This window comes from Macrobrachium nipponense, chromosome 47, assembly GCF_015104395.2.
Source record: "Macrobrachium nipponense isolate FS-2020 chromosome 47, ASM1510439v2, whole genome shotgun sequence".
Classification (NCBI taxonomy): Eukaryota; Metazoa; Arthropoda; class Malacostraca; order Decapoda; family Palaemonidae; genus Macrobrachium; species Macrobrachium nipponense.
The window spans coordinates 25,407,895-25,420,394 of record NC_087222.1 but is presented as its reverse complement, the minus strand read 5'-3'; the positions used below and the strand labels follow the sequence as shown (position 1 = coordinate 25,420,394).

The following is a 12,500-nucleotide window of genomic DNA, read 5'->3' as shown; positions in this document are numbered from 1 at the left end:
GCATAGGCCTACAGCAGTAAGACTGTAGCAACTGTAGGCCTATTGTAACAAGCTTATAGCAGTAGTGGGCCTATGAAGAATGACGGTACTTAACTATAGGCTTATTAGTGGAAATGAAGCACATTTAACACTACTGGTACCTGTATAAGCAGGCATAGAGTAGTAGCATGCCTATAGCAGTTGGCACTACTGGTATACCTGTATAAGCAGGCATAGGCCTTTAGCATTAAGCCTATAGCAGCAGTAGGCCTATTGAAAAAAACTTATAGCCGTAGTAGGCCTATTCATAATGACGGTACTTAAATATAGGCTTATTGGTGAATATAAAACGCAGTTGAAACTACTGGTACCTGAAGCACTATCAATAACCCTATAGCAGCCATAGGCCAATAGCAACTGTAGAACTACACAAATCAAGACCTATAGCAGTAGTCCTATGCAGGGTGACCGTAGTACTTATATAGTTATATCCATTTCTTACTTAAATCGTATGTACACTCGGACAAAAAAGTATTGGCACCATACGTAGCTCTCTATTTTCAACGGAAGTCCCGTCTACGTGTGTAGTACTCATGTGTTTGTGTGTGTGTGTGTGTTCATCCAGTTAGAAAATATTAAATTTCATTCTCAGTGCCACAGCGGGTGACTCTCTCTCTCTCTCTCTCTCTCTCTCGCTCTCCGATCTCTCTTCTCCTCTCTCTCTCTCTCTCTCTCGCTTTCTCTCTCTCTCTCTCTCTCTCCTCTCTCTCTCTCTCTCTCTCTCTCTCTCCTTCTCCTTATTCAATCCATTTAACCTTAACCCTTCTTTATGCTTTGCGCTCTGAGAGTCACCTATATCGAGATCATTTTTATTTTATTTTATTTTATTTTTTTATTATTTTCTCACCTCATTTTCACTTTATCTTTTAACTATAAAATTAATAATAATAATGACAATAATTAATAGCATATTTTATATATATTAATTAACATATATACAGCAAAATTAACCAATAGTTATTGAAGCTTCCAAATTTGTAGAGAAACTGCCAAATAATTCATGAGATGTTCAGACATCGGGATTTTAACCAGAATGTTAAAACTACCCAATAAAACTTTTACAGAAAACGAACCAAGTCCCGTTTTCTTTAAGTAGATGAAGAGTGAAACCATTCTATACAATTTTCTCTTTCAATATGTCTTCTTCGATGTTAAATTGAAAAATATGCCGTGGAGAATATTAATAAGGTTATTTTTCTTTTTAATAGAACCATATCTGTTTGATTTACTCAAGAGAATAAAGAAATATTCATTCAAATATATGTTTACTTTATATAACATAAATTTCAAACTTTAGATGATTTGATATAAAAAAAATATGGAGATTAGAACTTAACCCTGATAAGAGGAAATCTCTCATACTCTCTGTGTTTCCAGTGATCTAATGCTAGACTCAGTTTAGGAAGCAGAATACACGTATATACTGGTGTTCTGTGGTGAGCAGTCCATGTCTGCCTTTAGGTAAAACATAGGCCTAATTATTCCCATGAACTATTTTCCGTAAGTCATAGGGAGGTTTATAGGTAAGAAAATCAATTGATTTTTTCTACTGTATGTTGTTTTTAGGACTTTCTTCCTAATAAGTGTTATATGAGGCTCTGATCAAGTTGGCAAAGTGGCCCTATATGGACTACTTCTTCCTGCCCTAAATAATTATAACCAAAAACAATATATTCTCTTTTGTTTTAGTTAGTTTATAGAGGCAACAGGTCTATTTCAGGACACTTGGAACCCTTTTTACAATTCAACACTCTTAGAACCAGCTACTGGGGAAAGTCCTGTTCTGGTACAGAACAGGTTTTGCCAGGGTTGTACCTAGCTCTGTACGTGGTGTATCTAGGTCTATAGTACAAAAACCTGTACTGTACCAGAACAGGTTTTTGCCTCTTGTAGGTAAAAACCTGTTCTGGTACAGTACAGGTTTTGCCAGAGGTATACCTAGCTCTGGTACAAATAGGGACTACACTTTTGTTCCAATTTGGAGACTCAATTCAAGAGAAGAATCGCCAAAACTGGTGGGTTCTCCAGTACAGAATTAACAGGATGAAAAGACAGACTTAAACGAAAACTATCCGTGGCGAACTTGTAATCTCTTAACACTCAGATGAGGAACATACATAATGAGACCACATTCAACCATTTGCTTTATTGCTAACACATTTCTAATCGGTGTAAAAAGTATAAAAACTTCAACGAATAAAAACACAAAACAAAACATGGTACTAGGATACAATTACTGGTACTAGGGACCTTATATCCACGCGACAGTTCTTTGCTGGATCTCAGAGCTATACGTGTCATCTACCCTATGAGAATATAATAGAAAAAACATTTTAAAAATGGTTAAAGAATAACGATATGAGAATCTAGTGCAGTTTTGACAAGTAAGGAAGTGAAAGTCTAAATTAAAACACCACAGTAGATGAAAGTATAAATGCTTCGTATCAAGACATGATTGGAACGCTCTGTGATTTATTGACGTGTAGACTTTTGAGATACAATTCTTAGTTTTTTTAACGTCTGTTCGTCTGCTTGCCATATCATGTCTTCCTCAGGCTTGTTCATGTCTTGATCAGACTTTTTCATGTCTTGATCAGGAACTGTCATGTCTTAATCTTATAAAGCATGAAGGAAGAAGCACAATAAGGCAGAATAAACGAAGTGTATAACATAACCACAGGAAACTGAAGCATTGGAGAGATTTGCCTAACTTGGAGGCCCATAAGAGGAGCTGGGAGCCTTGGGAGGGGCTCCATAGGAGGGACTTGGAGCTTTTTCTGGAGCTCCATATGATGGACTTGGAGCCTGTGGTGGAGCTCCATAGGAGGGACTTGGAGCTTTTTCTGGAGCTCCATATGATGGACTTGGAGCTTTTTCTGGAGCTCCATATGAAGGACTTGGAGCTTTTTCTGGAGCTCCATATGAAGGACTTGGAGCCTTGGGGGGAGCTCCATAAGAGGGACTTGGAGCTTTTTCTGGAGCTCCATATGAAGGACTTGAGCTTTTGGTGGGGCTCCATAAGAAGGACTTGGGGCCTGGGGAGGAGCTCCATAAGATGGGCTAGGAGCTTTTGCTGGGGCTTTTTCTGGAGCTCCATATGAGGGACTTGGAGCCTTCGCAGGGGCTTTTTCTGGAGCTCCATAAGATGGGCTAGGAGCCTTTGGTGGAGCTCCATATGAAGGACTAGGAGCTTTTGGTGGGGCTCCAATGAAGGGATGGAGCTGGAAGGACTATGGAAGCTAGGTAGCTGCTCCATATGAAGGGACTAGGAGCTTTTCTGGAGCTCCATGGAGGACTGGAGACTTGGGGGGGAGCGCCATAGGAGGACTCGGAGCTTTTTCTGGAGCTCCATAGGAAGGACTTGGAGCCTTGGGGGGAGCTCCATAGGAGGGACTTGGAGCTTTTTCTGGAGCTCCATAGGAAGGACTGGGAGCCTTTGGAGGAGCTCCATATGAAGGACTAGGAGCTTTCGCAGGGGCTTTTTCTGGAGCTCCGTATGATGGACTAGGAGCTTTCGCAGGGGCTTTTTCTGGAGCTCCGTATGATGGGCTAGGAGCTTTCGGAGGGGCTCCATAGGAGGGACTAGGGGCCTTTTGAGGAGCTCCATATGAAGGACTAGGTGCTTTTGGAGGCGCTCCATAAGAAGGACTAGGAGCCTTTGGCGGAGCTCCGTACGAAGGACTAGGAGCCTTGGGAGGTGGTCCATAACCTTTCTGCGGAGCCTTTGGAGGGGGTCCGTACCCTTTTGCCGGAGCCTTCGCCGGTGCCTTAGGAGGAGGTCCATAACCTTTCTGTGGAGCCTTCGGAGGGGCTCCGTACCCTTTTGCCGGAGCCTTCGCAGGTGCCTTAGGCGGGGCTCCGTACCCTTTCGCCGGAGCCTTCGCCGGTGCCTTGGGAGGGGGTCCGTACCCCTTAGCCGGAGCCTTCGGAGCCCTGTAGCCCTTTGGTCTTCTCCCGCGTGACCTCGACCTACCGAAAACTCCAAAGAATCCTTGGGGTGACCGCGCGATCCTGCTGGCGTAGTCGAGGCTCTCGACTTCACCGTGGACTGGAATGGAATGTGAGATCGGTTACAGGAATTTGGAATTGTCTGAAGATGGTAAACATGGAATCATTCTGGTTCAAAAAACTTATAATTCTTCGTCAGGTTGGAATAATGGCAACTTTTTAACTCTCCATAATAGCAATTTGATGTTAATGTCTGTCAAAAACAATAATTATCCTACATTTTTTGTCACAATTAACCCCATATGAATCATATACTGTCAGAGACTTGACTATTTTGTTGTAGTAGAGACACTATCACATCTAAAAGGTTTCTGTCAAAAGGAAGGATAATTCTACATTTTTTGTCACAATTGACTTCATTTGAATCACAGTAACTATCAGAGACTATTGGCTATTTCGTTGTGTAAAGACACTATCACATCTAAAAGTCTTCTGTCAATTTCTGTCAAAAACAAGAATAATAATTCTACAATTGTGTCACAATTGACACCATTTGTATCATGTACAGTCAGGGACTTAGCTATTTCGTTGCGTGAGACTATCACATCTAAAAGGCATCCGCCAATTTCTGTCAAAAACAACAATAATTCTACATTTTTTATTATCGCAATTGACCCCATGTGCATCATATGTCAGAGACTTAGCAACTTCCTTGTCGTAAAGACACTATCACATCTAAAACGCAATTGGGATTGCAATAAACAAAACACTGTCGACATTTTTATGTATACCAGAAACCTTGAGTTGTGTGTAGTACTGTGCCAGACCAAAAACTGACGAAATCACTGCTTTCACTGGTAAAATTACAGGCCGACAGATGGACCCAATGACGAATGGACCCATCCATCCCATCTACGCATGTGTTTACAGTACACCACCTTCTTCTACTTCTTCTTCTTGGAATATAATTCAATATGTCACACATCAGATTTTTAGATAGTTATTAGAATGGGCGCTACTACTTACGTGAAGTCTCTCCAGGCTTCAGAGATGAGAGCTCTGTAGACGACACCAATGCTAGGATGGCTGAGGCCACAGCAGTCTGGAAGAGAGAGAGAGAGAGAGAGAGAGAGAGAGAGAGAGAGAGAGAAATATGGCAGTTAGTAAATGGATATCTAAGTGGGGATGTGGAAGCCATCTACAAGATATATTAACGACACCAATAACCTGATAGACACTCGAGCAAAAGTAATAATAACAAAATATCTATATATCAGCTGGCTTTTCTTTGCAGGTCACCTAGCCAGGTCCTGCCCAGACCCGGTGCTTCGTTATCCAATGTTTGTTTGGATGAATTAATGACAATAAATGTGTCTAGCTCATCGTAGCAGTAGTATAAGAAGAAGGTCACCTTTGCAACGTCCCATCAATTGTTACATAAGTAATCACCCTTGGGGGATCCCCCACCTCCTCCACCACCATTAAGGGGACACGCCCCCTCCCCCTATTTCCCCACCTACTATCCATCAAGTGTCTCGTCACTGTTACGCGCCAGTTACTTCCGTTACGCGTGAACCGTTACGAATTCCTGCTTAGATATATGTATATACGTATATTTTTTTTCACCTCGTCTAACGCAACGGCGTCACGTTACCCTACGCATTGGCAACACTTCGATTGCTTTCATATATATTCGGTTTCGTAGAAAGGTAATGAAAGCAATTTGCAACGTATAATGGCCGTTACGTCGTAAACGATTTTAAAAAATGGATAAACGTAAAAAATAAGATGATTATTCATGAAGAAATAGCCACCAATTACCTCCAATATAAAAACATTAACTGGCAACTCTTCGCAGAGGGACCACCATCTGTCGTCTGCAATCAATTATGTGACGTCATCAGATGACGTCATCGTTTCAGTAGGTAAATACGACTACTATGGGGCAAAGATTTTTCGGACGATTTCGGCAGTTGGCCCGGGGGTAGGAACGGAAACGGCCATCCCAGACGCGATTTGAGTTTCTTTATTGAGTTGTTCATTCAATCAAGTCGTTATAAATTAATTAGAATTATTCAGAAAGGTTCATATCAGCATTATAAACCTGAACAGGTCCCTAAGGAGAAGTTGCGTCTCTCTCTCTCTCTCTCTCTCTCTCTCTCTCTCTCTCTCTCTCTCTCTCTCTCTCCTTCTTCTTCTTTCATTTCACAAAATGTTTGGCAATTTTGGGGGGCAATTTTCCTTTGCAAATAAAAATCGTTATATCTTATTTTAACATTTTTTAATAATATCTTATTTTAGCATTTTCTAAAAATTATTATCATTCACATATCTATATATCTATCCATTTTTGACTCGTTTAATAATAATAATAATAATAATAATAATAATAATAATAATAATAATAATAATAATAATAATAATATGTTCAATCCAGCCATTATATTGTTTCATTCTCTAAACTTATTCTTCCTACTTATGTATAATAATTATTCCTTTCCCGTCCCTCTAATTGTTCTCTCCCTCTTTCGTGTAATTATTCCTTATAATTATTCTTTCCCTTGACATACTACTGAGAGCGATTATATTGACGTAATGTTATTGTTCTCAAATAATAATTCTCTGCGTCGTGGAAAGTGACTTACAATAATAATAATAATAATAATAATAATAATAATAATAATAATAATAATAATAATAATAATAATAATAATAATAATAATAATAATAATAATAACTTTAGATTAAAATCTTTTATTCTATGACAATGCAAGTGTGGATTTACACTTATCTACGTTTGAGGAAAAGTGAACGTTTTACTTATAATACAAAGGTTTGTCTAATTGTAAGTTAGCCAGAATCCTTAAGTATTGTTTTGCAGGTATACGTTCATATACAGTCGCGTAGAACGTATAATATCGACGTATACAGGTTCATTTCACACAAATAAACACACATACACAAACAGTGTGTGTACTTATTCATCCAGAAAACATGAAATTAAAACAAAAATAAATCACATCTTGAATAACGTACCAATCGTAGAACCAACATGGCGCCGATGCCAAAATTTACAACACCAGACAAAATTATCCTGGAATTAAGCCTCTCCGACGCTGTGCCCTTAGCAGAAGACGTCCCTCTGGAATACTGGAACTACCTGGAAGCCACTGTCAGAGGACGGTGCCCCTGGGAACTCTGATAACGCCGTGGTTAATCGCCAGACATATATATATATCACCTTTCACTCCAGGCCGGCGTCGAGGGTCGATGGAGTTGCCAGTTATATTTTGTTTTTATTCTGCCTTCCTAACTCCCTCCCCCCCTTGTTTCCTACGGCTGACAAATGTCAGGGGGGTTAAATTAGGCAAGGGAGGGGATTTGGAAAGGGGTTGTGGGTTGGGGGGGTTCCCTGTTACGACAGGAAATGGGTGGTATGAATATTTTTTTTTTCTTTTTGGGGTGGTCTTCTCGAGATGACGACAAATCTTGTCCATATATCCTTAAGTATATTATGTCACTTTTAGACGTTTCCCGATTAACAACTTTGAAAGTACTATATGTAAAAACTCTCTCTCTCTCTCTCTCTCTCTCTCTCTCTCTCTCTCTCTCTCTCTCATAAACAAGAGGTTCCCGCTGAAGCTAATCTGATTTACCTCCATTTTTTACGACGTTTTCGATGATTCTAATATATTTTACTTGGTATTTCCTCTGATTTTCATGTATTTTCTTATATATTTTTCATTTCCCGTTTATATATTTCTCTTAACATTGATTTTATTCTGTTTTATTTCATTTCTTCTGCGATTTTCTCTGCTTTCTTTTAACCCCACCTCAGCACTAGGCCTATATGTGTGGTTGATCTCTCACGCCATTTCTACCAATTCACCTTCCCATCTTCTATCCTCTTCTGTTTCCCTATATACTTTCTTCCAACATCCATCCTTTCATCCTATAGAGACACTAATTTCTCACACATTCTCCATAGAAAGCAAAAGAAAGTATAAGCCCAAACCCACAACTAAATCCATTGCAAAATTGGTTGCATTGCAAAGCGTCAACATGCATGAAGCCATGGCAAACTTTATCACGCGCGACGTTTCTGCCTTTTTTTTATATATACCTTTTTTCCTGCAATCAAGTGACAAGCATCTATCAAAAGTGTGGCAAGCACTTCTGCTTTCATGATAGAACCAGGAGATTTGATCAGAGCGCAGTTTAACGTAATGATATTACTATACGTTCTATAGAGTCCCTGGCTATGTAGTATAGGCCTATTCATGCCTACAAAACTTCAATATATAGGCTTATATGTAGCCTTTCAGATCTAACCACATGACAATATCAAGTGTATATATGAGGCTGAAGCGACAAATAAGCGTTTAGATAGATCTGGATTGGTTTATAAGCGTAGTTTTACAAGCCTTTCGATAGATCAGGATTGGTTTATGAGCGTAGATTCGTGAGGCAAGACCTAGACTCATGGCTGGTTTAGATCAAGAATTGGCCTTATGCCAAGGCAGGTCTTTGTTCTAAGTTAGACTTTACGTTTTAATATGATGTGAAAATGAGTATATAAGGTTGGTGTATACCAAAGGACATCGCCAACCTAAGAGAGTTGAATTTAAATAGTTAAAAATACTGGCTTAAGCCTCCATATATACAGCTACTACCCAGATAGTATACGAACTCCCGTTACAGATCATAAAAAAAAATCATTGTTTTTATTATTTTTATCTTACTACAAGTCTCCAAAAACAGTTTTTTTCTGGCATGATATAGTGCAGGCTTAATTTGGCTATACGTCTATACGTCTATATGCATGTAAAATAAACGTCGCTAAATCATAAAATAAATATATAACTGAATAAAAAGCGTTTCCTTTGTCTCTTCTCCCTTGTCTCCCTTGTCAGTCTACGACCGTATATAGACGCATCGTTAAACCTCAAATAACTGCTGGATTCCTTCCTTGTGTCCAACATCATTCACACAGGCTTGATTTTGTGAATTGCGATGTGATATCTCTCTCTCTCTCCTTGAGAGCGACAAATGCTGTATCATTGTTTACAATATTAGATAAAGTGGCGGCGGTTTGCGAAAGCTTATACTACATTGCAGATGGTTTAAGCTAATTACGTCTCCTTGCGTCACTTTTTAGCCTTTTTTTAGAGGAAACAAGAAGCCCCGTCGAGAGAGAGAGAGAGAGAGAGAGAGAGAGAGAGTAGCGTCCAGCAGCGATCGCCATCTGCTAAATTGGAATTTGAGATTGCTAACATTCATAACGTTATCAAACTCTAGGCCTATATGAAGGAAAATCGATGAATTAGTTGAATATTTGATAAATTAGAGAGAGAGAGAGAGAGAGAGAGAGAGAGAGAGAGAGAGAGAATAATTTGCCTCTTTATTTAAATTAATACCCGAGAGCATCTAAATCCCGCCTGTTTAAAGCGAGAAGGTTATACAATCCTAAAAAAGATAGTACTATCACCAAGGAATAACAGATATTAACGTGAATACAAAGATCTGGTGACAGTTTGGATTTTGCCGAAACTAGACGGAGTGATGTCTGGTATAACACCTGTAAAAAATGGAGATCTACACTCTACCTGATGCCGTAGGGAAAAAGGGGAAGTAATTTAAGTATACGAATAGACTAAATTAGTTTAAATTTTGGTTCAGAAGGCTTAAAACAATCGAATATATGCTTCTAAAGTGAGATAGATATCTATGCCGCCTTATCAAAGCCTTCGATCATTGTCTCCTAATGAGTATTGGTATTGTTTCTCAACGCTGGATAGTAATGTATCTTCGTCAACCATTGTTGACAAACCTGCCTATATCCTGCGGTTATTCAATTCTCTTCGAACAATGTTATTGTTTGAACAATTTCCTGGTTATTTTCAAAACATTTCCTCATAAGTCTAATTTTTCTAGTAGATTTTATATATATGTATTCCTTCGTTTCATTTATCAATCCAGTTCATAAACGAATTGAGTATCTAATAAAACTTTGTAAATGAATTGTAATTCTATATCAAACACGTAATATTACTTATCAATTTTGCTTATCAGAGATTTTGAAATCTACCTCGTAATAGGTAGACTATATTTGTTCATAGCCAAAGTGAAATCCTCTCTAAATATATTTTTTTCCATATATATATATTTTTTATTTATCAACTAAGTTCATAAACGAATTTAGTACCTAAAAATCTTTGTAAATGAATTGTAATTCTATATATATCAAATACGTAATATTACTTATCAATTTTGCTTATTAGAGATTGTGAAATCTACCTCGTAATAGGTAGACTATAATTGTTCATAGCCAAAGTGAAATCCTCTCTAAATATATTTTTTCCAATATTAATATATATATATATATATATATATTATATATATATATATTATATTATATATATATATTTTATTTAAAAATTAAGTTCATAAACCGAAATTAGTATCTAAAAAACTTTGTAAAATGAATTGTAATTCTATATCAAAACACGTAATATTACTTAGCAATTTTGCTTATCAGAGATTGTGAAACCTACCTTGTAATAGGTAGACTATATTTGTTCATAGCCAAAGTGAAATCCTCTCTAAATAAATCCATATATATATATATATATATATATATATATATATATATATATATATATATATATATATATATATATTAGTTCATAAACGAATTTAGTATCTAAAAACCTTTGTAAATGAATTGTAATTCTATATCAAATACGTAATATTGCTTTGCAATTTTGCTTGTTAGAGATTGTGAAATCTACATCGTAATAGGTAGACTATAATTGTTCATAGCCAAAGTGAAATGCTCTCTGAAAATATAAATATATAGGACACAATTATTCTAATTCTGCAAAAACACCTACAGACACCACGAAGCGGAAGTTATGTCAGTGAGTCGTTGAATAATACACCATTGTCTAGGCAGATGTTATGCCAATTAAGATGAGCAATTAGAGGTCGTTTCTGGCCAGTATTTCCTACTATTTATGTGACCAAGAAGAAGTGGACAATAAACAGAGTTGTCTAGAAGTGACAGACAAATGCAGTCATAATATCTCTCAGTGAAGCAGAAAGCGAAGATGGTTGTAGTACTACTTATTCCTCACACCACAGGGTTTAGCGAGCGAAAGTCTAGATTCTATTGCGGAATTCCTCATAAATATGGATGCTTGAATGCGGATCTGAAGGAAAAAAGGGCTGAGAGAGAGAGAGAGAGAGAGAGAGAGAGAGAGAGAGAGAGAGAGAGAGAGCATAACTATCATCTAATATACTAGGGCAGGCGCAGGACTATATATGTTTTGACTGGGATACCGGGACAGATAGGTGACTCATCGAAAATTTGAGAAAGTCCACCATCTCATTAACACTGTCCAAGTTAAAGATATTAATGATTCTCTATTCATTTACATTCTAATGGACAGATATAAGTGAAATAAAAAGATGAAACTGACAGTAACTCTTACCAAATTGAGAGATCACACACATCAGCAAAGATGGCGTACGGATATAGTCCTGTTACCCACTTTAGGAGTTACCAAAATTATTTTTAAGATGAGGTTGCTGGAACCATGTAGCATGCCTCTGCGTCCTCACTGTGACCACCCACAGTTAAGTAAATGCCAGGGGTATTACTAAACCCAGAAAATATATATTAATAAAGAGAGGTGAGTGTCATAATCCACTATAGAGTAAGAGGAACCGTATTGGTAGAATGCTCAAGAAAAGTCTATACATGACGAAGATAATATCTACATATACGTGTATGTATTCACCATTTACGATGCTTTTTAAGGCAATTACAGCATTCCATCAAAGAAATACATTCACCTTCAATTACTCCTTGCGTAAATATGCCATTTGGAAGTGACGTAATCCACAAATATCCATTCATTGTAGGGTAACGAATTTCAGGAGCTTCATGGCGCCGGAAAAAAATGAAGAAGATTTGTTTACAAATATCTCGAATCCTGTCTGGCCTTCCTGGGGCTTTAAAACCTCGTTATAACCGCGTAAAATCACGCCATTAACGTATATAACGGTTTATATCGTAGCATGCGCTCTTACGTAAAGTTATAAAGCGATTTCGTTAATCGTTTGACGTAAAAAGAGCTGTTTTTTGGTAAAGTAACTGAGACATCGCATAGAAAACGGCGTCTAGCGATGACGCAACACGGGTAACTGAGGGATTCCTTACCCCCGGGATATTAAGAAAGGTGAGGTATGCCTGGGAGCGTTTTCGCATATGCTTCGTTAAATACCTTTCACTGCGCGCAGGGGGGGTGGGGGTGGTAGGGGTGTTAAGGGAGATTCATCAGCGTCCTTTGCATGAAAGTGTTTGTCAAATGAATGAGCTCTGGAAGACGGAAATGTCATATATGTTACTCGAGGGGAGGGAACACGCTTCGGTTTCAGGTAAGTCAGTCATCATTTCATAATGTTGTTTTTAGCAGGGAGATATATTTAGCCTTCATTTAGCCTTGAGG

The 12,500-nt window shown here is 38.0% G+C and overlaps 1 protein-coding gene across 1 annotated transcript; it reads right to left on the bottom strand.

The window, feature by feature from the left end:
* Positions 1–2,170: 2,170 nt before the first annotated feature.
* LOC135204779 (skin secretory protein xP2-like) lies at positions 2,171–7,181 on the bottom strand. Its single transcript, XM_064234955.1, has 5 exons — positions 7,024–7,181; positions 5,014–5,089; positions 3,368–4,087; positions 3,036–3,241; positions 2,171–2,976 (listed from the first exon to the last, which is right to left on the bottom strand). Exons 1-5 carry the CDS (start codon positions 7,039–7,041, stop codon positions 2,746–2,748), a joined length of 1,251 nt encoding a protein of 416 aa, XP_064091025.1. The 5' UTR covers positions 7,042–7,181; the 3' UTR covers positions 2,171–2,745.
* Positions 7,182–12,500: the final 5,319 nt, after the last annotated feature.